The sequence below is a fragment of the Balaenoptera physalus genome (assembly GCF_965194825.1).
Source record: "Balaenoptera physalus genome assembly, chromosome: X".
NCBI lineage: Eukaryota > Metazoa > Chordata > Mammalia > Artiodactyla > Balaenopteridae > Balaenoptera > Balaenoptera physalus.
Window position 1 is genome coordinate 66,108,931 of NC_138903.1, and position 27,642 is coordinate 66,136,572.

The 27,642-nt window shown below is 35.7% G+C and overlaps 1 protein-coding gene and 1 long non-coding RNA gene across 4 annotated transcripts in view; one reads left to right on the forward strand and one right to left on the reverse strand.

Moving 5' to 3' along the window:
• The window catches only part of ZDHHC15 (zDHHC palmitoyltransferase 15), a 130,273-nt gene that overhangs the window by 69,458 nt on the left and 33,173 nt on the right, over window positions 1-27,642 (reverse strand). For all 3 annotated transcript variants that reach the window (XM_082447435.1, XM_082447436.1, XM_082447434.1), the window contains exon 4: window positions 1-121. In XM_082447435.1, the coding sequence (XP_082303561.1) occupies window positions 1-121 (121 nt within the window). The remainder of the gene's footprint in view (window positions 122-27,642) is intronic.
• Window positions 52-27,083, forward strand: LOC309653124. Its single transcript, XR_014258997.1, has 2 exons — window positions 52-17,929; window positions 17,984-27,083. It is a non-coding gene; the product is annotated as an uncharacterized lncRNA (long non-coding RNA).

Consider the following 27,642-nt stretch of genomic DNA (forward strand, 5'->3'; position numbering starts at 1 on the left):
CTCCACTCCCGGTTCTTGTGTAAACTGGTAGCTTCTTGGCCATATCAAAAAGCATCTGCTTCTGGACCTCAGGTCTCTCTTCATTTTCATAGCGCTCCTTGTCGGTGTAGGACAGGTGGAACTGGAAGGAGAAGCGAGAGGCAAGACTTTACTTTCCAAAATTCACAGAAAAGATTAAAAACAACAATAACTATTTGAATGAAAATATTTGTTACCTATCCTTGAAGCTCAGGTACCAATTTGGCTTATAACTTTCTCTGGATAATTATCTCATTTATCTTATTTGGCTTTTATCTAAATATTCATAACTCTATGTGATAGGTAATATTGTTTTATAACTAAAGAAAATAAAACTTAGATTAAGTACCTTGTCTATGGTTACACTCACTCAACTAATAAAAGCAGCAAAACTAAGCCCCAAATCCAGTTCACTTGACCCCAAGACTTATGCCATTTCCACTCCATTACACCATAATATGATATTGCATGTTGATATGTGATACCTTGCTGCCAGGACCCTGTTGATGATAAACTATGCTTGTTATTAAGTTGTGAGTATTTTTCATAGGTGACACTCTTGGAGAAGCTGGATGAGACTACTTGCAACGTTGTCTTCACATTCTATAATAATTTTTCAAATGAATAGAAATTTGGATATTCTCACTATTTCAGAAATTTTTAGTCTGGTATGGAGCTTGTTGCCATGTTTGTGCTACACTTTGCTAATCTGGCAAAAAAAATGCCAAAGATTTTCCAAAGTAATACAAACCTGTAAGTTTTCTTCTGTTTGGGCCAAAGGGTAGGCAGAGGTGAAAAAGAGAAAGATCTGTGATCACATTCTCTGGATTTAAACTTAATCTCTGCCATTTAATAGTTCAAAAATCACTTTGGAAAATCAGATACTCTCAACCTAAGTTTCTTTGTCTGTAAAATAGAGGAAATAATACTTACATCACAAGACTGGTGTAAGAGTGCTGGATAATAGCAAGTAATTAAAGTCTCTTTTACAAGTCCAATTTCTTAGAAATATTTGATATAGCCAATATTTAAAATTTTAGCTATTCTAGATAGTGTGTAGCAGTATGTTATTGTGATTTTAATTTGCACTCCTTTGATTACTAATGACATTCAGCACCTTTTTATGAGTTTATTGGCCATTTGGGTATCTTCCTGTGAAATGCCTATTCAAGCCTTTTGTCCATTAAAAATAATTGGGTTATGTGTCTTTTTTATTATTGATTTGTATTGTAATGATTTGAGGAGTAATTTATATATTTTGTATACTAGTCCTTTGTTCAATATTTTCTACCAGTCTGTGGCTTTCCTTTTTACTTCCTTTATGGTGCATTTTGAGGATCTGAAGATCTTGGTGGGAGTGTAGATTTATGCAACCACTTTGGAAAACTGTTTGGCATTATCTACATAAGCTAAATATGTGCCGCCCTATGACTCAGCAATTCCATTCGCAGTTATATACCTAAGAGAACAATGAGTGTGTGTGTGTGTATATATGTATGTGTGTTTGTGTGTATGCCAAAAGACAGGTACAAGATTGTTCATAGCAGCTTTATTCATAATAGAAAAAAATGGTAACAACACAAGTGTCCTTTAATTGGTGAATAGATAAATCAACTGTGATAAAAGAGAATAACTAACAGCAGTAAAAGGGAATGAATAACTGAAACATGCATCAACATGAATGAATCTGGAAAACATTACACTGAGTGAAAGGCTTACACAAAACAGTGCATACTATGATTCTTTTTTTGTGTGAGGCTCAAAAATAGGCAAAATTAATCTATGGTGATAGAAAGACTAGTGGTTACGTCTGATAGGAAGCTGATTGGGAAAGGGTGTGAAGGAGATTCCTGAGGTGTTGGAAATGTTCAAAATCTTAACCTGGATGGTGATTATATGGGTGTAAATACAGGTAAAAAATCATGAAATCATACTCTTTACAGCTTAGTTCTTGGAATAGAGTATGTATTTATACATCAGTAAAATAGTAAAACAAATAAATTAATAAAATATTTAAGATAATTTAAATGCATCTGACTTTTAAAATTGGAAAGGTATAAAATCAAACACTCTATTTTAAGAACCATACCTGTGGTGCATTTTTATGGTACCATGTCATTCTAAAGTAGAGTGACTGCCTGCGGGTATGTGGAAATGTGTAGGGGAACTTTTGGCTATTACAATAAATATGGTGCACTATAGGCATTTAATGGGTGGAGGCCCAGGGAGCCAAGGACTCTGCGATGAACTGTGTAGGCACACACAACTAAGAGTTTTCAGAACTAAAAGTCTATAGGTCAATATTATAAAATGGTAACTAAATAATACAAATTTAATATAAAAACAACTGGGTTTTTTTTTTGTTTTCTTAGAAGAACAATTATACTAACTGGAAAGTATAAAGTTTTATTTTTTAACTTATTTTTAACCTTCTTATTGAAGTATAGTTGATTTAAAAGTATAAAGTTTTAAACAATTCTTTTTTAATGTTGATAATTAAAAGCAGCACCTTGGGGCAGCCCTTTAAGTTCGGGGATGGTCTTGGGAATATAACTTTCTTTTGGTATACTGCCCCAGCTTGAAAGGCAGAGGCAGTGTTGTTACTGCTTGTATGTGATGAAACCTTGTGGTTATATAGCCAGTAGGCTTTGGTTTGGAATAGGATGTCATGCCTGGATGCCCTATTTCTGTCACTAACCAAGCATTTTTGAGGATTAGAATGCAATGAGCCAGTAAATGCACTTTGGGTGGGACAACTGATGATAGACTGGGATGTATTTGGTATTAGATAAATTAATATCATGGCTATCAAACAGGCCCAAAAGATTCACCTTTTCTTTTTACCCATTAAAAATGATTAATATGTGGTCTTAAATGTTAGACATTTGCAGTGATTATCTAAATCCTGCCATCATGTCACCCAGTTTAGGCCAACAAAATTCCTAACCACTCAGCCTTTTTACTGGCCTACAAGCTTTATAAATAGTGTGACAAGGACAATTATTTTATTGAGCTACAATTCACATAACATAAAATTACATTTTAAAATGTACATTTTATAGTGTACGAGTCAGTGGCATTTAGTACATTCACAGTGTTTTGCAACCACCACCACTATCTAGTTCCAGAATATTTTTATCACTCCAAAAGGAAACCCTCTATACATTAAGTGGTGATTCCCTATTCCCTCCATTCCCATTCCCTGGCAACTGCTAATCTACCTTCTGCCTCACTGGATTTTTCTTTCTGGATATTTCATATGAATGGAATCAAACAATATGTGGCCTTTGGTGTCTGCTGTATTTCAATTAGCATAATGTTTTCAAGGTTCATCCATGTTGTATCATGTATCAGTAATGTATTCCTTTTTAATGGCTGAATAATATTCCATTGTATGGACATACCACACTTGGTTTATGCATTCACCTGTTAATGGACATTTGGCTCCTCCCCACCTTTTGGTTACAGTGAATAGTGATCTGTGAACAACTGTGTATAACTATTTGTTTGAACAACTGTTTTCAATTCTCCTGAGTATATACTTAGGAGTAGAATTGCTGGGTCACATGGTAATTCTATGTTTAACCTTATGAGGAAATGCAAAACTGTTTTCCACACCAGCCACACCATTTAAATTCCCAGTAGCAATGTATGAGGATTCAGAATTCTCCATATTTACACTAACACTTGTTATTTTACATTTTTCTTTCTTTTCTTTCTTTCTTTCTTTCTTTTTCTTTCTTTCTTTTCTTTCTTCTTTCTTTCTTTCTTTCTTTCTTTCTTTCTTTCTTTCTTTCTTTCTTTCTCTTTCTTTCCTTCTTCTTTCCTTCTTTCTTTCTTTTTGTCTTTGTTTTGTTTTTATTACAATTATTTTATTACATTCATCTGAGGCTGTACATATTTGATTTCATGGAATAAAACTCAAAGATGTGAAGAGACCCTCATTATTAGGGAAAGTCATGAACTGATCACAATATGATACACCTCTAGATTGGTTCTACTCCAGTCTTGTTTTCATATTCCTGAATAGCATTATTCAGATAGTCTTCCTTATTTAAAAAAATAAGTTAAGACACTAGCACTTCAAGAAAGTGTGCCCAACTCCCACAGTTTCCCACCTCCCCAAAGTTAACATTTTCCTTGGTTTTTGCCCTTTTCTTATGGTTCATAATTCCTTACTTTTTGTATCAGTTATCTATGGTCACAATAATGTTTCATAACATACAACTTTGAAATCTAGAATAATAAGCATCAAGGTTCAAGGGTCTGTGTGCTGGCAATTTTGGCTGAATTGACTAAGCAGTTCTGGTCCCCAAACTCGCTCACATATCTGGTAATTGTCTGACTATTGGCCCATCTTGGTTGGGATGATCCTGATGACTCAATTCTGCTCCCATGTTTGTGTCCCATCAGATTAGACTGGCATGTTGTCAAGGTGGTGATAGAAGGCAAGAGCAGAAATCCAAATGGAAACATGTAAGTGCTCTTTCAAGCATCTACTTATCTCACATCTACTAACATCCCATTGGATAAAGCAAGTTACATGGCTAGATGCAGAGAGAGTGGGAGGACATCAGAGGTTATGGCAAAGTTCATGACTACAAGAAGGCATGAGAAATTGGAACAACTGATGTGATCACTCTACCACACCTACAGTCTTCTTTTTTTGCTTCTTGGGCAAAGGAAGAGAGCTCATCTGATTAGGAATTTGGCTTGATTTAATATTGGAGGATCACTGACAATTTTTTCCTTTATGTTTAAAAAATTTCCATTCAGTAAAATTTACCTTTTTATGGTATATGATTCCATGATTTCTTTTACTGAAATGTATCTGGCATACAATATTATATTAGTTTCATGTATACAACATAATGATTTGACATCTCTATGCATTTCAAAATGATCACTACAATGTCCAGTTACCATCTGTCACCATACAAAGTTAACACAATATTGACTGTATTCCATATACTATACATTACATCCCCATGACTTATTCATTTTATAACTGGAAGTTTATGCCTCTTGATCCCCGCCACCCATTTCCCCCCCCGACCCCTTTTCCTCTGGCAACCTCCTCTGGGAATCTGTTCTCTGTATCTATGAGTCTGAGTTTAGTTTTGTTTTGTTTGTTTGTTTTGTATTTTAAATTCCACATATAAGTGAAATCATGTGGTATTTGTCTTTCTCTGACTTATTTTACTTAGCATAATACCCTCAAGGTCCAACCATGTTGTTGCAAATTACAATATTTCTTTTTTTTAATGACTGAGTAGTATTCCATTGTATATATACCATATCTTCTTTATCCATTCATCCACTGATGGACACTTAAGTTGCTTCCATATCTTGGCTATTGTAAATAATGCTGCAATGAACATAGGGGTGCATATATCTTTTCTAATTCATGTTTTTGTTTTCTTTGGATAGATACCCAAAAATGGAATTCTTGGATCATATGGTAGTTCTATTTTTAACTTTTTGAGAAACCTCTATACTGTTTTCCATACTGGTTGCACAAATTTACATTCCCACCAACAGTGAATAAGGGTACCCCTTCCTCCACATCCTCATCAACTCTTGTTATTTCTTGTCTTTTTTATAATAGTCATTCTAACTGGCATGAGGTGATATCTCACTGTGGTTTTGATTTGAATTTTCCTGATGATTAGTGATGTTGAGCATCTTTTCATGTGCCTGTTGGCCATCTGTACATCTTTGGAAAAATATCTATTCAGATACTCTGCCCATTTTTAATCAGATTTGGTTTTTGTTATTGAACTGTATGAGTTCTTTATATATTTTGGATATCAACCCCTTATTGGGTATATGACTTGAATATATCTTCTTCCATTCAGTAGGTTGCCTTTTCGTTTTGTTGATAATATCCTTTGCCATGCAGAAGATTTTTAGTTTGATGTAGTCCCATTTGTTTATTTTTGTTTTTGTTGCCCTTGCCTTTGGAGTCAGAGCCCTAAAATCATTGCTAAGACCAATATCAAGGAGCTTACCAGCTATGTTTTCATCTCAGAGTTTCATGGTTTTAGGTCTAACATTCAAGTCTTTAATACATTTTGAGTTAAGTTTAGTATTTAGTGTAAGATGTGGTTCAATTTCATTCTTTTGCATGTATCTGTTCAGTTAGTCATATTTTAGCCATCCAGTGTGAAATGTTATCTCATTGTGGTCTTAATTTGCATTTCTCTACTATATATACATATACATATATATATATATACACACACACACATATGTATTGTTTAGTGAACTATCTATTCAAGTCATTTGCCCATTTTTTAAAGGATAGTCCTAATTGAAAACATTAAGGATCATCTTTTCAGCAAACTGTACTATAACAATTGGACATAATATTAAAAAAACAAACCCTCAGTATATACCTCACATCTTACACAAATTACCTCAAAATGGAGGATCTTCAAGATGGAGGAGTAAGACGTGGAGACCACCTTCGTCCCCACAAATACATCAAAAATACATCTATATGTGGCACAACTCCTACAGAACACCTACTGAACACTGGTAGAAGACCTCAGACTTCCCAAAAGGCAAGAAAATCCCCATGTACCTGGGTAGGGCAAAAGAAAAAAGAAAAAATAGAGACAAAAGAATAGGGATGGGACCTGCACCTCTGGGAGGGAGCTGTGAAGGAGGAAAAGTTTCCACACACTAGGAAGCCCCCTCACTGGCGGGAATTGGGGGAGCTTTGGAGCCTCAGAGGAGAGGGGAGCAACAGGGGTACTGAGGGAAAGCAGAGAGAATCCTGCACAGAGGATAAGTGCCAACCAGCACTCACCAGCCTGAGACACTTGTCTGCTCACCTGCTGGGTCAGGTGGGGACGGGGTGCTGAGGCACGGGCTTTGGAGGTCAGACACCAGGGAGAGGACTGGGGCTGGCTGTGTGAAGACAGCCTGAGGGGGCTAATACCCCACAGCTAGTTGGGAGGGAGTCCAGGAAAAAGTCTGGACCTGCCAGAGAGGCAAGAGACCATTGTCATGGGGTCCACGAGGAGAGGGGCAGGCCCGCCATATGAGCTTCTTGCTCCGTGTGCTCACAGATGGCAGGGCACCACCTATGTGAGCTCCAGAGGTGGGCGTGAGCCTGAGAGGCGGGTGCAACGGCTGCTGCCGCTGCTACCAAGGGTCCTGTGAGCAAACCCAGGTCAATGCCCACACCTTCCTGGGAGCCTGTGCAGCCCGCCACTGCTGAGGGTCCTGCGACCCAGGGCCAACATCCCCAGGAGAACGCATGGTGCACCTAGGCTGTTGCAACTTCATGCCTGCCTCTGCCGCTGCAAGCAGTCCTGGCACATCCCAATTGTGACTGCCATATCCATCCCTCTCACCGAACTGAGAGAGCAAGTGAGCCCTAAGTAGTCGTTGCTTTTGCCCCCTCTTGCATGGGCAGGGAAGACTCCTGAGGGTGGCTCACATGCAGAGGCAGGGCCAAAGCCAAAGCTGAACCCCAGGCACCATGCGACCAAAGAAGAGAAAGGGAAATCTCTCCAAGCAGCCACAGGAGTAGCAGATTAAACACCCACAATCAGCTTGGTAAACACTGCATCTGAGGAGTATCTGAATAGACGAGTGTTCCCACAATTGAGCATGTGGACTTTGGGGGCAACTGTGGACTTTGGAGGCAAGTACACATGGGAGTAAGGCCAGATCAGAGTCTGAGCTGGTGCCACAGTGTCCACAGCAGGTCCAGAGACCTACCTAGAAGTATTGGAGGACTTCCTGGGTAGGCAGGGACTGGCTATGGTTCACTGTGGGGGCAAGGACACAGAAGGCTGAGGCCACAAAAAGATATTATTATTATTACTACTTTTTAAAATTTTGTTGATTTTTTATTATTCTTTTTATTTACTTTTTATTTTTTCTTTTATGCTTTTATTTTTAATATATTTTTAATTTTATTTTTTCCTATTTCTACAGTATTTTTTCGTTATATTGTAGATTTTACTTGTTTTCGTTTTTCTTTGTTTTGCATTGTTTTTCTCTTATTTTAAACTATATTTTATATTTTTCTATGTTTACTTCTTTGTTGTTTCATACATTTTTCCTTCTGTTTTCATCTTTCGTTTTTAGTTTTCTTTTGATCATTTTTGTGTGTTTTATGATTTCTTTTCCTGTTTTTAGTTTGCTTTCTGTGTTTGATTTGATTTTGGTTTTTTGTTTTTGTTAGTTTAGTTCTTAGTGTTTGTTTTCATTTTTGGGTTTATTTATTGGTTTGGTTGCTCTCTCCCTTTTTGTTTTCTCTTTTTTATTTTTCTTTTTGTGAGTGTATGTGTGTGTGTGTGTTTCTTCATGTGATTTTGTCTGTTTAGTTTTGCTTTTACCATTTTTCTTGGGGTTTTGTCTGTTTGTTTTCTTTTTTTCCATGCTGTGTGGCTTGCAGGGTCTTAGTGCTCCAGCCAGGGGTTGGGCCTGAGCCTCCGAGGTGGGAGAGCTGAGTCCAGGATGTTGGACCACCAGAGAACTCCCGGCCCCATGGAATATTAATTGGTGAGGGCTCTCCCAGAGGTCTCCATCTCAGCACTAAGACCTGGCTCCACACAACGGCCAGCAAGCTCCAATGCTGGACGCCTCATGCCAAAAAACTAGCTAGACAGGAAAACAAGCCCACCCAGTAGCAGACAGGATGCCTAAAGTGATATGAAGCTCACAGACACCCCAAACACACCAACGGACATGGCCCTGCCCACCAGAGGGACAAGATCCAGCCACACTCACCAGAACACAGGCACCAGTCCCCTCCACCAGGAAGCCTACACAAGCCACTGGACCAACCTCACCCAGTGGGGACAGACACCAGAAGTAAGAGGAACTACAACACTGCAGCCTGCAGCAAGGAGACCCCAAACACACTAAGTTAAACAAAACGAGAAGACAGAGAAATATGCAGCAGGTGAAGGAGTAAGGTAAAAACCCACAAGACCAAACAAATGAAGAGGAAATAGGCAGTCTACTTGAAAAAGAATTCAGAGTAATCACAGTAAAGATGATCCAAAATCTTGGAAATAGAATAGAGAAAATACAAGAAACGTTTAACAAGGACCTAGAACTAAAGAGCAAACAAACAGTAATAAACAACAAAATAACAGAAATTTAAAATACTCTATAAGGAATCAATAGCAGAATAACTGAGGCAGAAGAATGGATAAGTGAGCTGGAACATAGAATGGTGGAAATAACTGCCATGGAGCAGAATAAAAAAAAAAGAAGGAAAAGAATTGAGGACAGTCTCAGAGACCTCTGGGACAACATTAAACACACCAACATTCGAATTATAGGGGTCCCAGAAGAAGAAGAGAAAGATAAAGGGTCTGAGAAAATATTTGAAGAGATTATAGTCAAAAACTTCCCCAACATGGGAAAGGAAATAGCCACCCAAGTCCAGGAAGTGCAGAGAGTCCCAAACAGGATAAACCCTAGGAGAAACAAACCAAGACACATATTAATCAAAATAACAAAAATTAAATTCAAAGAAAAAATATTAAAAGCACCAAGGGAAAAGCAACAAATAACATACAAGGGAATCCCCATAAGGTTCTCCATTGAGTTCTCAGCAGAAACTCTGCAGGCCAGAAGGGAGTGGCATGATATATTTAAAGTGATGAAAGGGAAAAACCTACAACCAAGATTAGTCTACCTAGCAAAGATCTCATTCAGATTTGACAGAGAAATCAAAGGCTTTGCAGACAAGCAAAAGCCAAGAGAATTCAGCACCACCAAACCAGCTTTACAACAAATGCTAAACGAACTTCTCTAAGCGGGAAACACAAGAGACGAAAAGGACCTACAAAAACAAACACGAAACTATTAAGAAAATGGTAATAGGAACACACATGTGTGAATGGATTAAATGCTCCAACCAAAAGACATAGACTGGCGGAATGGATACAAAAACAAGACCCGTATTTATGCTGTCTACAAGAGAACCACTTCAGACCTAGGGACACATACAAACTGAAAGTGAGGGGATGGAAAAAGATATTCCATGCAAATGGAAATCAAAAGAAAGCTGGAGTAGCAATTCTCATATCAGGCAAAATAGACTTTAAAATAAAGACTATTACAAGAGACAAAGAAGGACACTATATAATGATCAAGGGATCAATCCAAGAAGAAGATATAACAATTGTAAATATTTATGCACCTACATAGGAGCACCTCAATACATAAGGCAAATGCTAACAGCCATAAAAGGGGAAATCGACAGTAACACAATAATAGTAGAGGACTTTAACACCCCACTTTCACCAATGGACAGATCATCCAAAATGAAAAAAAAAAAATAAGGAAACACAAGCTTTAAATGACACAATAGACCGAATATATTTAATTGATATTAAGAGGACATTCCATCTGAAAACAGCAGATTACACTTTCTTCTCAAGGGCACATTGAACATTCTGCAGGATAGATCATATCTTCGGTCACAAATCAAGCCTTGGTAAAGTTAAGAATATTGAAATCGTATCAAGTATCTTCTGCGACCACAATGCTATTAAATTAGAAATGAATTACAGGAAAGAAACTGTAAAAAACACAAACACATGGAGGCTAAACAATACGCTACTAAATAACCAAGAGACCCCTGAAGAAATCAGAGAGGAAATCAAAAAATACCTAGAGACAAAAGACAATGAAAACACGATGACCCTAAACCTATGGGATGCAGCAAAAGCAGTTCTCAGAGGAAAGTTTATTGGAAGACAATCTTACCTCAAGAAACAAGAAAAATCTCAAATAAACAATCTAGCCTTACACCTAAAGGAACTAGACTAAGAAGAGCAAAAAAAAACCCCAAAGTTAGTAGAAGGAAAGAAATTATAAAGATCAGAGCAGAAATAAAAGAAATAGAAATGAAACAATAGCAAAGATTAATAAAAACTAAAAGCTGGTTGTTTGAGAAGATAAACAAAATTGATAAACCTTTAATCAGACTCATCAAGAAAAAGAGGGAGAGGACTCAAATAAAAAAAAATTAGAAATGAAAAAGGAGAAGTTACAACGGACACTGCACAAATGCAAAACATCATAAGAGACTACTACAAGCAACTATATGCCAATGAAATGGACAACCTGGAAGAAATGGACAAATTATTAGAAAGGTATTACCTTCCAAGACTGAACCAAGAAGAAATACAAAATATGAACAGACCAATCACAAGTAATGAAATTGAAACTGTGATTTAAGATATTCCAACAAACTGAAGTCCAGGACCAGACGGCTTCCCAGGTAAATACTACCAAACATTTAGAGAAGAGCTAACACCCATCCTCTGAAACTCTTCCAAAAAATTGCAGACGATGGAAAACTCCCAAACTCATTCTACGAGTCCACCATCACCCTGATTCCAAAACCAGACAAAGATATTACAAAAAAAAGAAAATTACAGACCAATATCCCTTATGAATATAGATGCAAAAATCCTCAACAAAATACTAGCAAACAGAACCCAATAACACATCAAAAGGATCACACACCATGATCAAGTGGGATTTATCCCAGGGATGCAAGGATATATGCATTCTTTAATATATGCAAATCAGTCAATGTGGTACACCATATTAACAAATTGAAGAACAAAAACCATATGATCATCTGAATAGATGCAGAAAAAGCTTTTGACAAAATTCAACACCCATTTATGATAAAAACTCTCCAGAAAGCTGGCAAAGAGGGAAACTACCTCAACATAATAAAAGCCGTTTACAACAGACCAGAGCAAACACCATTCTCAATGGTGAAAAACTGAAAGCATTTCCTCTAAAATCAGGAACAAGACAAGGATGTCCACTCTCACCAATATTATTCAACATAGTTTTGAAAGTCCTAGCCATGGAAATCAGATAAGAAAAAGAAATAAAAAGAATACGAATTGGAAAAGAAGAAGTAAAACTGTCACTGTTTGCAGATGATATGATACTATACATAGAGAATCCTAAAGATGCCACCAGAAAACTACTAGAGCTAAATCAATGAATTTGGTAAAGTTGCAGGATATAAAATTAATGCACAGAAATCTCCTGCATTCCTATACACTAACAACAAAAGATGAGAAAGAGAAATTTAGGAAACAATCTCATTCACCATTGCAACAAAAAGAATAAAATACCTCGGAATAAACCTGACTAAGGAGGTAAAAGACCTGTATGCAGAAAACTATAAGACACTGATGAAAGAAATCAAAGATGATACCAACAGTTGGAGAGACATGCCATGTTCTTGAATTGGAAGAATCAATATTGCAAAAATAGCTAAACTACCCAAAGTAATCTACAGATTCAATGCAATCCCTATCAAATTACCAATGGCATTTTTCACAGAACTAGAACAAAAAATCTTAAAATTTGTATGGAGATACAAAAGACCCCAAATAACCAAAGCAATCTTGAGACAAAAAAATGGAACTGGAGGAATCAGGCTCCCTGACTTCAGACTATACTACAAAGCTACAGTAATGAAGACAGAATGGCACTGGCAAAAAACCAGAAATATAGATCAATGGAACAGGATAGAAACCCCAGAGATAAACCCACGCACCTATGGTCACCTTATCTTTGATAAAGAAAGTAAGAATATACAATGTAGAAAAGACAGCCTCTTCAATAAGTTGTGCTGGGAAAACTGGACAGCTCCATGTAAAGGAATGAAATTAGAACACACCCTAACACCATACACAAAAATAAACTCAAAATGGATGAAAGACCTAAATGTATGACTGGACACTATAAAACTCTTAGAGGAAAACACTCTTTAACATAAATCACAGCAAGATCTTTTTTGACCCACCTCCTAGAGTAATGGAAATAAAAACAAAAATTAAAATATGGGACCTAATGAGACTTAAAAGCTTTTGCACACCAAAGGAAACCACAAGGAAGATGAAAAGACAACCCTCAGAATGATAGAAAATATTGCAAAAGAATCAATGGAGAAAGGATTAATCTCCAAAATATATAAACAGCTCATGCAGCTGAATAGCAAGAAAACAAACAACCCAATCCAAAAATGGGTGGAAATCCTAAATAGACATTTATCTGAAGAAGACATACAGATGGCCAAGAGGCACATGAAAAGCTGCTCAACATCACTAATTATTAGAGAAATACAAATCAAAACTACAATGAGGCATCACCTCACACTGTTTAGAATGGGCATCATCAGAAAATTTATAAACAATGAATGCTGGAGAGGGTGTGGAGAAGAGGGAACCCTCTTACACTGTTGGTGGGAATGTAAATTGATACAGCCACTATGGAGAACAGTATGGAGGTTCCTTAAAAAACTAAAAATAGAGCTACCATATGACCCAGCAATCCCACTCCTGGGCTTAAACCCAGATAAAACCATAATTCAAAAAGACACATGCACCCCAGTGTTCATTGCAGCACTATTTACAATAGCCAGGTCATGGAAGCAACCTAAATGCCCATCAACAGAGAAATGGGTAAAGAAGAAGTGGTACATATATACAATGGAATATTATTCAGCCATACAGAGGAACGAAATTGGGTCATTTGTAGAGATATGGATGGACCTAGAGACTGTCATACAGAGTGAAGTAAGTCAGAAAGAGAAAAACAAATATCGTATATTAACGTATACCTGTGGAATCTAGAAACATAGTACAGACGAACTGGTTTGCAAGGCAGAAGTAGAGACACAGATGTAGAGAACAAATGTATGGACACCAAGGGGGGAAAGGGTGGGTGGGATGAATTGGGAGATTGGGATTGACATATATACAATAATGTGTGTAAAATAGATAACTAATGAGAACCTGCTGTATAGCACAGGGAACTCCACTTTCCTGTATAGTAGAAACTAACACAACATTGTAAAACAGCTATACCCCAATTTAAAAATATTACCTCAAAATGTATCACATGGCTAAATGTAAATTTTAATTTTATTTTTCGTTGTATCAGTATACAAGAGTTATTGTTTTATTTTTATAAAAGTAATGCAAGTTCATTGTAGAATATATGGACATTACAGAAAAACATTAAGAAAAAATCCTTCTAATCTTATTCATAAAGAGCCAGTATTATTTTGGTGTACAGTCTTTCCTTTCATTTGTATATATAATCATTCCTTTAATTTTCCATACTACTTTTTCACCTAATATTTTTTTCTTCCAGTTTTATTGAAGTATAATTGACATACAGCACAGTATAATTTTAAAGTATACAGCACAATGATTTGAATTATATACATAAGGAAATGATTACCACAATAAGTTTAGTGAACATCCATCATCTCATATAGATACAAAATAAAATTATTTGCCCATTTTAAATTTCGTTGTTTGTCTTTTTGTTGTTGAATTGTAAGAATCTTTTATGTATTCTGGATACTTGACACTTATCAGATATATAATTTGCAAATATTTTCCCCCTTCTTTGAGTGGTCTTCTCAATTTTTTTAAAGTGTTGTTTGATGCACAAAAGTTTTAAATTTTGATAAAGTCTAATTTATCTGTTTTTCTTTTGTTTCTTTTGTTTTTAATGTCTTATCTAATAATCCATTACCAAATCCAGGGTCATTAAGATTTACCCCTAGGTTTTCTTTTAAGAGTTTAAGAGGTTTAAGTTTTACATTTTGGTGTTTGATCCATTTTTTTATTGTGATAAAATATACACAACATATAGTTCAGCCATTTAAACTATTTTTAAGTGTATAGCTCAGTGGCATTAAGTACATTCACATTGTTGTGCAACCATCACCACCATCCATCCTAAATCCTTTTTTCATCTTTCCAAACTGAAATTCTACACTCATTAAACAACTCCCTATACCTCTTCCCTCCAGCTCCAGGCAGACACCCTTTTACTTTCTGTCTCTGTTAATTTGACTACTCTAAGTACCTGGTGTAAGTGGAATCATACAGTATTTGCCTTTTTGTGACTGGCTTATTTCACTTATCATAAAGTCCTCAAAGTTCATCCACGTGGTGGCATGTGTCAGTATCCTTCCTTTTGAAGGCTGAATAATATTCCATTGTATGTATATATTACATTTTGTTTATCCATTCATCTGTCAGTGGACATTTGGCTTGCATCCACCTTTTGGCTATTGTGAATAATGCTGCTGTGAACAAATACTGCCTTGAGACCCTGCTTTCAATTCTTTTGGGTACATACCAAGAAGTGTAATTACTGGATCATATGGTAGCTCTATTTTTAATTATTTGAGGAGATACCATACTATTTTCCATAGTGGCTGCACCATTTTATGCTCCCATCAACATCTCACGAGTGTTCCAGCTTCTCCACATTCTCGCCAACACTTGCCATTTTCTGCTTTTTTAAAAAAATAGTATCCATCCTAATGGATGTGAAGTGGTATTTCATTGTGGTTTTGATATGCATTTCTCTAATGATTAATGATGTTGAGCATCTTCTCATGTGTTTGTTGGTCATTTGGAAAAATGTCTACTCAAGTCCTTTGCCCATTTAGAAATCAGATTGGTTTGTTTTCTGTTGTTGTATAGTTGTAAGAGTTCTTTTATATTCTGGATATTAACCCCTTATCAGATATATGATTTGTAAAAATTTTCTCCCATTCCACAGGTTGCCTTTTCAGTCAGTTTGTTGTGTTTTGATGCCTAGAACTTTAAATGTATTAATGTCATCCAATTTATTTTTACTTTAGTTTACTCTGTTTTTGGTGTCATATCCAAGAAATCATTGCCAATCAATGTCATGAAATTTATTCCCTAGTCTTTCTTCTAAGTGTTTTCTAGTTTTAAAAACTATAGGTTTAGGTTTAGGTCTTTAATCCATTTGAGTTGATTTTTGTACATGGTATAAGGTAAGGGTCCAACTTCATTATTTTGCATGTGTGTATCTAGTTTTCCCAACACCATTTGTTGAAAAGACCCTCCTTTCCCCTTGAATGGTCTTGGTACACTTTTCAAAAATCATCTGACCATATATGTGAGGGTTTATTTTGGCCTCTTTATTCTATTCAATTAGTCTCTATGTCTGTATCACACTGTTTTGATTACTGTAGCTTTGTAGTAAGTTTAGAAATGAGGAAATGTGAGACCTCCAACTTTGTTCTTTTTCAAGATTGTTTTGGCTATTTGGAGTCTCTTGAGATTCCATATGAATTTTAGGATGGAATTTTCTATTTATGCAAAAAGTGTCATTGGGATTTTGATAGAGATTGCACTAAATCTGTAGACTAATTTGGGTAGTAATGATATCCCTAACAATATTAACTCTTCCAATTAATGAACATGGGATGTCTTTCCATTTATTTGTATCTAACTTCATTCAGCAACTTTTTTTTAGTTTTCAGTACACAAGATTTTCACCTCCCTGGTTAAGTTTATTCCTAAGTATTTCATTCTTTTTCATGCTTTGTAAAGGTAGCTGTTTTCTTAATTTTTCTGATTGCTCATTGCTAGTGTATAGAAATGCAACTGATTACTGTTTGTTGATGTGTTAATTTTGCATCCTGCAATTTTGCTGAAATCATTTATTAGTTCTAACAGGATTTTTGGTGGAACATTTAGGGTTGGATATAAGTAAGATCATGTTATCTGTGAACAGAGATAATTTTATGTCTTCCTGTCCAATTTGGATGCTTTTTATTTATTTATTTTTCTTGCCTACATGCACTGATTAGAAAAAGTGTTTCTCCATCTTCTTCTCTTATTTTTTGGAATAATTTGAGAAAGAGTGGTGCTAATTCTTCTTTAAATGCTTGATAGAATTTACTTGTGAAACTATCTGGTCCTGGGCTTTTATTTCTTGATAGGTTTTTGATTAATACAATCTTTTTACTTACTATAGGTATATTCAATTTTTAAAATTTCTTCTTGATTCAGTTTTACTAGTTAGTGTGTTTCTAGGAATTTGCCCATTTCATCTCGGTTATCTAATTTGTTGGCACACAATTATTCATGGTATTTTCTTGTAATCCTTTCTGTTTCTGTAAGGTCTATAGTAATGTCCTACTTTCATTTCTGATATTAGTAATTTGTGTCCTCTCTGTCTCCCTCTCTCTCTCTGTTGGTCAGTGTAGCTATAGGTTTGTCAATTTTGTAGATCTTTTCAAAGCCCCACTTTTGTTTTCTTAATTATCCCTATTGTTTTCTATTTAGTTTACCTCTGCTCTAATCCTTATTATTTACCTCTGCTATCTTTGGGGTCAGATTGCTCTTGATTTTCTGTTTCTTTAAGGTGTAAAGAATACTGAATTAATATATTACTCCTCTTTATACTGTAGGTGTTTATAGCTATAAATTTCCCCCGAGCACTGTTTTCTTGCATCCCATAATATTTGGAATGCTATTTTTCAATTTCATTCATTCACAGTATTTTCTAATTTCCTTTGTGGGTTCTTATTTAATTCATTGGTTGTTTAAGAGTGTGTTGTTCAATTCCACACATTCGTGAATTTATAATTTCCCTTTGGTTATTGATTTCTAGTTTCATTCCATTGAACTCAGAGAAGATTCTTTGTGTGGTTTCAATCATTTAAATTTATTAAGACTTCTTTTGTTACCAACCATATGGTCTATACTGCAGAATGTTCCATGTGCATATGAGAAGAATGTGTATTCTTCTATTTTGAGGTGGAGTGTTCCATACATGTGTGTTACATCTAATTGGTTTTTAGTGCTGTTAAATCCTGACTTTCCTTATTGATATTCTGTCTAGGTGTTCTATCCATTATTGAAAATAGGGTATTGAAATCTCCAATTATTATTGTAGAGCTGTGTATTTTTTCCTTCAGTTCTGTCATTTTTTCCCCCTATATTTTGGAGCTCTCTTGTTAGGTACATATATGTTTATAACTGTTACACAATTCTGCTCTGTTACTATGAGTCTGACTTTTTTTAAACATTCCATATATAAGTGAGATCATGTAGTATTTGTCTTTCTGTGTCTGGTTTATTTCACTTAGCATAATGTCCTCCAGGTAGTATTTGTCTTTCTGTGTCTGGTTTATTTCACTTAGCATAATGTCCTCCAGGTACATCATATGGTGTTACAAATGGCAGGATTTCTTTATTTTTAAAAGCTGAATAATATTCTATTATATGTATATACCATATTTCTTTATCCATCTGTTTGTGAACAAATAGGTTATCTCCATATATTTATGACTGTGAATGCTGCAATGAATATAGGAGTGCAGGTATCTCTTTGAGATACAGATTTCGTTTCCTTTGGATATATACCCAGAAGTGGGATTGCTGGATGATACAGTAGTTCTACTACTAATTTTCGAGGAACCACTGTACTGTTTTCCATAATGGCTATACCAATTTACATTCCCACAGTGTACGAAGGTTCCCTTTCTCCACATCCTCACCAACACTTGTTACGTTTTGACTTTTTCATGATAGCCATCTGACAGCTGTGAGGTGACACCTCATGTAGGTTTGGTTTGCATTTCCCTGATGATTAGTCAGGTTGAGCACCTTTTAATATACTTGTTGGCCATGTGTATGTCTTCTTTTGAAAAACATCTATTCAGGTCCTTTGCCCATTTTTAAATGGGGATATTTGGCTTTTTGCTATTGAGTTGTAAGAGTTCCATATATATTTTAGATAATAACCCGTTCTCAGATATATGGTAATCAAATATTTTCTCCTATTCCATAGGTTGCCTTATCATTGTGCTGATTGTTTCCTCATGTGCAGAAATATTTTAGTTTGATATAATCCCACTTGTTTGTTTTTGCTTTTGTTTGTATGTGCTTTGGTCTCAAATCCAAAAAATCATGCCAAGACCACTGTAAAGGAGTTTTCCTCTCTTCCCTTCTAGGACTTGTATGTTTTCAAGTCTTATATTTAAATCATTAATCCATTTTAAATTAACTTTTGTGAATGGTCTGAGATAAAGGTCCAATTTTATTCTTTTGCATGTGGATATGCAGTTTTCCCAGCAACGTTTATTGAAAGATATTATCATTTTCTCATTGTGTATTCATGGCAACTTTGTTGACAGTTGACTCCATATACATGAGTTTATTTCTAGGCTCTTAATTCTGTTCCATTGGTCTATGTGTCTGTTTTTATGCCAGTATCATACAGTTTAGATCACTATAGCTTTATAGTATAATTTGAAATCAGGGAGTGTGATGCTTCCTGCTTTCTTTTTCTTGCTCGATTGCCTTAACTACTTGGGATCTTCTGTGGTTACAAATGAACTTTAGGATTGTTTTTCCTATTTCAGTAAAAAATGCCATTGGAACCTTGATAGGGGTTGCATTGAATCTATAGATGGCTTTGGATAGTATGGACATTTTAACAATATTAATTCTTCCAATCCATAAGCATGATATGGATTTATTTGTGTTTTCAATTTCTTTCATCATTGTTTTATAGCTTTACTTGTACAGATCTTTCACCTCTTTGGTTAAATTTATTCTTCAGTATTTTATTCTTTGTTTATGCTATTGTAAATGGGATTGCTTTCTTAATTTCTTTATTGGATAGCTTGTTTTTAGGGTATAAAAACACAACTGATTTTTTTTAATCTTGAAACTTTACAGAATTCATTTATTCTAAATTGTTTTTGGTGGAGTCTTTAGGATTTTCTATATATAACATTATGTCATCTGCAAATAGAAAAGTTAACTTCTTCCTTTCTGATTTGTATGCCTTTCATTTCCTTTTCTTGCCTAATTGTTCTAGCTAGGACTTCCAGTACTATGTTGAATGGAAGTTGTGAGAGTGGGCATCCTTGACTTGTTCCTGATATTGGAGGAAAATCTTTCAAATTTTCACCATTGAGTATGATATTCGCTACGGGCTTGTCATATATGGTCTTTATTATGTTGAGGTACATTTGTTCTATACTTAATTTGTTGAGAATTTTTATCATGAAAGAATGTTGGAATTTGTCATATGTTTTTTTCTGTATCTCTTGAGATGATTATATGATTTTTTAAATCTTTAATTTAAAAAATATGGTGTATCACATTTATTGATTTACGTATGTCAAACCATCCTTGCATCCCAGGTATAAATCCCACTTGGCTGTGGTGAACGATCCTTTTATTATGCTGTTGAATTTGGTTTGATAGTATTTTGTTAAGGATTTTATATCTATGTTGTTTGGGGATATTGTCCTAATTTCTTTCCTTGTAGTGTCCTTGTCCGGCTTTGGTATCATGGTAATACTGTCTTTGTAAATATTTTGAAGCATACTAAATTTTTTTGGAAGAATGTGAGAAGGTTTGGTATAAATCCTTCTTTAAATGTTTGACAGAATTCACAAGTGAATCCATCTGGCCCTGGACTTCTATTTGTTTGGAAGTTTTTTTTTTTTTATTACTGATTCAAAATACTTGTTACTGATTTGTTCAGGTTATTTATTTCTTCATGTTTCAGTCTTGGAAGGTGGCATATTTCTAGGAATATCCACTTATTCTAGGTTATCCGATTTATTAATTGTTCATATTAATTGTTTATTAATTGTTCATTTATTAATTGCTATTATGATCCTTTGTATTTCTGTGGCATCACTCATAACATCTATTTTTAAAGTTTATTTACTTGAGTGTTCTCTCTTTTCTGCTTCTAGTAAGTGTAGCTAAAGGTCTGTCAATTTTTTTTATCTTTGCAAAAAACCAGATCTTTGTTTCTCTGATCTTTTCTATTGTTTTTCTAGTTTTTATTTCATTTATTTCTGCTCTGATATTTGTTATTTCCTTCCTTCTGTTTATTTTGGGCTTAGTTTCTTCTTCTTTTTCTAGTTCTTTGAGATGAAAACTTAGGTTGTTTATTTGAGATATTTCTTTTTTCTCAATGTAGGCATTAATTGTTATAAACTTCCCTCTTAGAACTGCTTTTGCTGCATCACATAAGTTTTGGTATATTGTAACTCCATTTTCATTTTTGTCAACATATGTTTTGATTTCTCTCTTGATTTCTTTGATTTCTCTCTTGATTTCTTCTTGACCCATAGGTTGTCAAGGAGGGTGTTGTTTAATTTCCACATATGTGTGAGTTTTCCAGTTTCCCTGTGTTATTGATTTCTAGGTTCATACAATTATATTAGACAATTTCATTGATGTAATTCAATTTTCTTAAATTTTAAGACTTGTTTTTTGGCCTAACATATGATCTATCCCAGAGAAAGTTCCGTATGTGCTTGAAAAGAATATGAATTCTACTGCTGTTGTGTAGAATGTTCTGTGTATATCTGTTGGGTACATTTGGTCTACTAAATTATTCATATTTGCTTTTTCGTTATTACTTTTTAGTCTAGATAATCTATCCATTGATAAAATTGGGATATTGAAGTCCTCTATTATTATTTAATTTAATTAATTAATTTTTATTTTTTATTTTTTTTAACATCTTTATTGGAGTTTAATAGCTTTAGTATGGTGTGTTAGTTTCTGCTTTCTAACAAAGTGAATCAGCTATACATATACATATATCCCCACAACTCTTCCCTCTTGCATCTCCCTCCCACCCACCCTCCCTACCTCACCCCTCTAGGTGGTCACAAAGCACTGAGCCGATCTCCCTGTGCTGTGCAGCTGCTTCCCACCAGCTATCTATTTTACATTTGGTAGTGTATATATGTCCATGCCACTCTCTCACTTTGTCCCAGCTTACCCTTCCCCCACCCCATGTCCTCAAGTCCATTCTCTAGTAGGTCTGTGTCTTTATTCCCGTCTTGACCCTAGGTTCTTCATAACCATATTTTTTTTAGATTCTATATATATGTGTTAGCATATGGTATTTGATTTTCTCTTTCTGACTTACTTCACTCTGTATGACACACTCTAGGTCCATCCACCTAACTACAAATAAATCAATTTCGTTTCTTTTTATGGCTGAGTAATATTCCATTGTATATATGTGCTACATCTTCTTTATCCATTCATCTGTCAGTGGACACTTAGGTTGCTTCCAAGTCCTGGCTATGGTAAATAGAGCTACAATGAACATTGTGGTCCATGACTCTTTTTGAATTATGGTTTTCTCAGGATATATGCCCAGTAGTGGGATTGCTGGGTGGTATGGTAGTTCTATTTTTAGTTTTTTAAGGAAACTCCATACGGTTCTCCATAGTGGCTGTATCAATTTACATTCCCACCAACAGTGCAAGAGGGTTCCCTTTTCTCCACACCCTCTCCAGCATTTACTGCCTGTAGATTTTTTGATGATGGCCATTCTGACCAGTGAGAGATGATATCTCATTGTACTTTTGATTTGCATTTCTCTAATGATTAATGATGCTGAGAATCCTTTCGTGTGTTTGTTGGCAATCGGCATATCGTCTTGGAGAAGTGTCTATTTAGGTCTTCTGCCCATTTTTGGATTGGGTTGTTTGTTTTTTTGATATTGAGCTGCATGAGGTGCTTGTAAATTTTGGAGATTAATCCTCTGTCACTTGCTTCATTTGCAAATATTTTCTCCCATTCTGAGGGTTGTCTTTTCGTCTAGTTTATGGTTTCCTTTGCTGTGAAAAAGTTTTTAAGTTTCATTAGGTCCCACTTGTTTATTTGTGTTTTTATTTCCATTTCTCTAGGAGGTGGGTCAAAAAGGATCTTGCTGTGATTTATGTCATAGAGTGTTCTGCCTATGTTTTCCTCTAAGAGTTTGATAGTGTCTGGCCTTACATTTAGGTCTTTAATCTATTTTGAGTTTATTTTTGTGTATGGTGTTAGGGAGTGTTCTATTTCATTCTTTTACATGTAGCTGTCCAGTTTTCCCAGCACCACTTATTGAAGAGGCTGTCTTTTCTCCATTGTATATTCTTGCCTCCTTTAACAAAGATAAGGTGACTTTATGTGCGTGGGTTCATCTCTGGGCTTTCTATCCTGTTCCATGGATCTATATTTCTGTTTTTGTGCCAGTACCATACTGTCTTGATTACTGTAGCTTTGTAGTATAGTCTGAAGTCAGGGAGCCTGATTCCTCCAGCTCCGTTTTTCTTTCTCGAGATTGCTTTGGCTATTCAGGGTCTTTTGTGTTTCCATACAATTTGAGAAATTGTTTGTTCTAGTTCTGTGAAAAATGACAGTGGCAGTTTGATAGGGATTGCATTGAATCTGTATATTGCTTTGGGTAGTCATTTTCACAATGTTGATTCTTCCAATCCAAGAACATGGTATATCTCTCCATCTATTTGTATCATCTTTAATTTCTTTCATCAGTGTCTTATAATTTTCTGCATACAGGTCTTTTGTCTACTTAGGTAGGTTTATGCCTAGGTATTTTATTCTTTTAGTTGCAATGGTGAACGGGAGTGTTTTCTTAATTTCACTTTCAGATTTTTCATCATTAGTGTATAGGAATGAAAGAGATTTCTGTGCATTAATTTTGTATCCTGCTACTTTACCAAATTCATTGATTAGCTCTGGTAGTTTCCTGGTAGCATCTTTAGGATTCTCTATGTATAGTATCATGGCATCTGCAAACAGTGACAGCTTTATTTCTTCTTTTTCAATTTGGAGTCCTTTTATTTCTCTTTCTTCTCTGATTACTGTGGCTAAAACTTCCAATACTGTGTTGAATAATATTGGTGACAGTGGGCAACCTTGTCTTGTTCCTGATCTTAGTGGAAATGCTTTCAGATTTTCACCATTGAGGACAATGTTGGCTGTAGGTTTGTCATATATGGCCTTTATTATGCTGAGGTAAGTTCCCTCTATGCCTACTTTCTGGAGGGTTTTTATCATAAATGGGTGTTGAATTTTGTCGAAAGCTTTCTCTGCATCTAGTGAGATGATCATATGGTTTTCCTCCTTCAGTTTGTTAATATGGTGTATCACATTGATTGATTTGCATATATTGAAGAATCCTTGCATTCCTGGGATAAACCACACTTGATCATGGTGTATGATCCTTTTAATGTGTTGTTGGATTCTGTTTGCTAGTATTTTGTTGAGGATTTTTGCAAAATATTTTGCATATTGGCCTGTAGTTTTCTTTCTTTGTGACATCTTTGTCTGGTTTTGGTATTCGGGTGATGGTGGCCTCGTAGAATGAGCTTGGGAGTGTTCCTCCCTCTGCTATATTTTGGAAGAGTTTGCGAAGGAGAGGTGTTAGCTCTTCTCTAAATGTTTGATAGAATTCGCCTGTGAAGCTATCTGGTCCTGGGCTTTTGTTTGTTGGAAGATTTTTAATCACAGCTTCAATTTCAGTACTTGTGATTGGTCTGTTCATGTTTTCTATTTCTTCCTGCTTCAGTCTCAGAAGGTTGTGCATTTCTATGAAGTTGTCCATTTCTTCCAGGTTGTCCAATTTGTTGGCATAGAGTTGCGTGTAGTAATCTCTCATGCTCGTTTGTATTTCTGCAGTGTCAGTTGTTACTTCTCCTTTTTCTTTTCTAATTCAATTGATTTGAGTCGTCTCTCTTTTTTTTGTGATGAGTCTGGTTAATGGTTTATCAATTTTGTTTATCTTCTCAAAGAACCAGCTTTTAGTTTTATTGATCTTTGCTATCATTTCCTTCATATGTTTTTCATTTATTTCTCATCTGACCTTTATGATTTCTTTCCTTCTGCTAACTTTCGGGTTTTTTTGTTCTTCTTTCTCTAATTGCTTTAGGTGTAAGGTTAGGTTGTTTATTTGAGATGTTTCTTGTTTCTTAAGGTAGGATTGTATTGCTATAAACTTTCTTCTTAGAACAGCTTTTGCTGCATCCCATAGGCTTTGGGTTGTCGTGTTTCCATTGTCATTTGTTTCTAGGTATTTTTTGATTTCCTCTTTGATTTCTTCAGTGATCTCTTGGTTATTAACTAGTGTAGTGTCCATGTGTTTGTATTTTTTACAAACTTTTTCCTGTAATTGATATCTAGTCTCAAAACGTTGTGGTCAGAAAACATACTTGATAACGTTTCAATTTTCTTAAATATACCAAGGCTTGATGTGTGACCCAAGATATGATCTACCCTGGAGAATGTTCCATGAGCAGTTGAGAAAAATGTGTATTCTGTTGTTTTTGGATGGAATGTCCTATATAAATGAATTAAGTCCATGTTGTTTAATGCATCATTTAAAGCTTGTTTCCTTATTTATTTTCATTTTTGATTATCTATCCGTTGGTGACAGTGGGGTGTTAAAGTCCCCTACTATGATTGTGTTACTGTCGATTTCCTCTTTCATGGCTGTTAGTATTTGCCTTATGTATTGAGGTGCTCCTATGTTGGGTGCATAAATATTTACAATTGTTATATCTGCTTCTTGGATTGATCCCTTGATCATTATATAGTGTCCTTCTTTGTCTCTTGTAATAGTCTGTTTCAAAGTCTATTTTGTCTGATATGAGAAATGCTACCCCAGGTTTCTTTTGATTTCCATTTGCATGGAATATCTTTTTCCATCCCCTCACTTTCAGTCTGTATGTGTCCCTAGGTCTGAAGTGGGTCTCTTGTAGACAGCATATATACGGGTCTTGTTTTTGTATCCATTCAGCCAGTGTATGTCTTTTGGTTGGAGCATTTAATCCATTTACATTTAAGGTAATTATTGATATGTATGTTCCTATTACCATTTTCTTAATTGTTCTGGGTTTGTTATTGCAGGTCTTTTTCTTCTCTTGTGTTTCCCGCCTAGAGAAATTGCTTTAGCATTTGTTGTAAAGCTGGTTTGGTGCTGCTGAATTCTCCTAGCTTTTGTTTGTCTGTAAAGGTTTTAATTTCTCCATCGAATCTGAATGAGATCCTTGCTGGGTAGAGTCATTTTGGTTGTAGGTTTTTCCTTCATCACTTTAAATATGTCTGCCACTCCCTTCTGGCTTGCAGAGTTTCTGCTGATAGATCAGCTGTTAACCTTATGGGGATTCCCTTGTATGTTATTTGCTGTTTTTCCCTTGCTGCTTTTAATAAATTTTTTGTATTTAATTTTTGATAGTTTGATTAATATGTGCCTTAGTGTGTTTATCCTTGGATTTATCCTGTATGTGACTCTCTGTGCTTCCTGGACTTGATTAACTATTTCCTTTCCTATGTTAGGGACGTTTTCAACTATAATTTCTTCAAATATTTTCTCAGGCCCTTTCTTTATCTCTTCTTCTTCTGCGACCCCTATAATTCAAATGTAGGTGTGTTTAATGTCCCAGAGGTCTCTGAGACTGTCCTCAATTCTTTTCATTCTTTTTTCTTTATTCTGCTCTGCAGTAGTTATTTCCACTATTTTATCTTCCAGATCACTTATCCCTTCTTCTGCCTCAGTTATTCTGCTATTGATTCCTTCTAGAGAATTTTTTATTTCTTTTATTGTGTTGTTCATCATTGTTGTTTGCTCTTTAGTTCTTCTAGGTCCTGGTTAAACGTTTCTTGTATTTTTTCCATTCTATTTCCAAGATATTGGATTATCTTTACTATCATTATTCTGAATTTTCAGGCAGACTGCCTATTTCCTCTTCATTTGTTAGGTTTGGTGGGATTTTACCTTGCTCCTTCATCTGCTGTGTGTTTCTCTGTCTTCTAATTTTGCTTAACTTACTGTGTTTGGGGTCTCCTATTTTCAGGCTGCAGGTTCATAGTTCCCATTGTTTTTGGTGTTTGCCCCCAGTGGCTAAGGTTGGTTCAGTGGGTTGTGTAGGCTTCCTGGTGGAGGGGACTAATGCCTGTCTTCTGGTGGATGAGGCTGGATTTTGTCTTTCCTGTCGGGAGGTCCACGTCTGGTGGTGTGTTTTGCAGTGTCTGTGACCTTATCATGATTTTAGGCAGCCTCTCAGCTGATGGGTGGTGTTGTGTTCCTGTCTTGCTAGTTGTTTGGCATAGGGTGTCCAGCACTGTAGTTTGCTGGTCGTTGAGTGCAGCTGGGTCTTGGCATTCATATGGAGATCTCTGGGAGATTTTCATCGCTTGATATTACATGGGGCTGGGAGGTCTCTGGTGGACCAATGTCCTGAACTTGGCTCTGCCACCTCAGAGGTACAGTCCTGACTCCTGGCCAGAGCCCCAAGAGCCTTTCATCCACACGGCTCAGAATAAAAGGGAGAAGAAAAGAAAGAAAGCGAGAAAAAATAAAATGAAAAGAAATGAAATGAAATAAAATAAAGTTATTAAAATAAAAAATAAAAAATAATTATTGAAAAATTTTTTAAAGTAATTAAAAAAAAGAAAGAAAGAAGAGAACAACCAAACCAAAAAACAAATCCACCAATGATAACAAGCGCTAAAAAGTATACTAAAAAAATCCGAAAAAAAAAAAAGAAAACGGACAGACAGCACCCTAGGACAAATGGTAAAAGCAAAGCTATACAGAAAAAATCACACACAGAAGCATACACATACACATTCACAAAAAGAGAGAAAGGGGGAAAATATATATATATCGTTGCTCCCAAAGTCCACCTCCTCAATTTGGGATGATTCATTATCTATTCAGTTATTCCACTGATGCAGGTACATCAAGTTGATTGTGGAGATTAAATCTGCTGCTCCTGAGGCTGCTGAGAGAGATTTCCCTTTCTCTTCTTTGTTCGCACAGCTCACAGGGTTCAGCTTTGGATTTGACCCCCCCTCTGTGTGTAGGTCGCCTGAGGTTGTCTGTTCTTTGCTCAGACAGAACGGCGTAAAAGTAGCCGCTGATTCAGGGGCTGTATCTCACTCAGGTCAGGGGGAGGGAGGGGTACGGTATGCGGGGCGAGCCTGC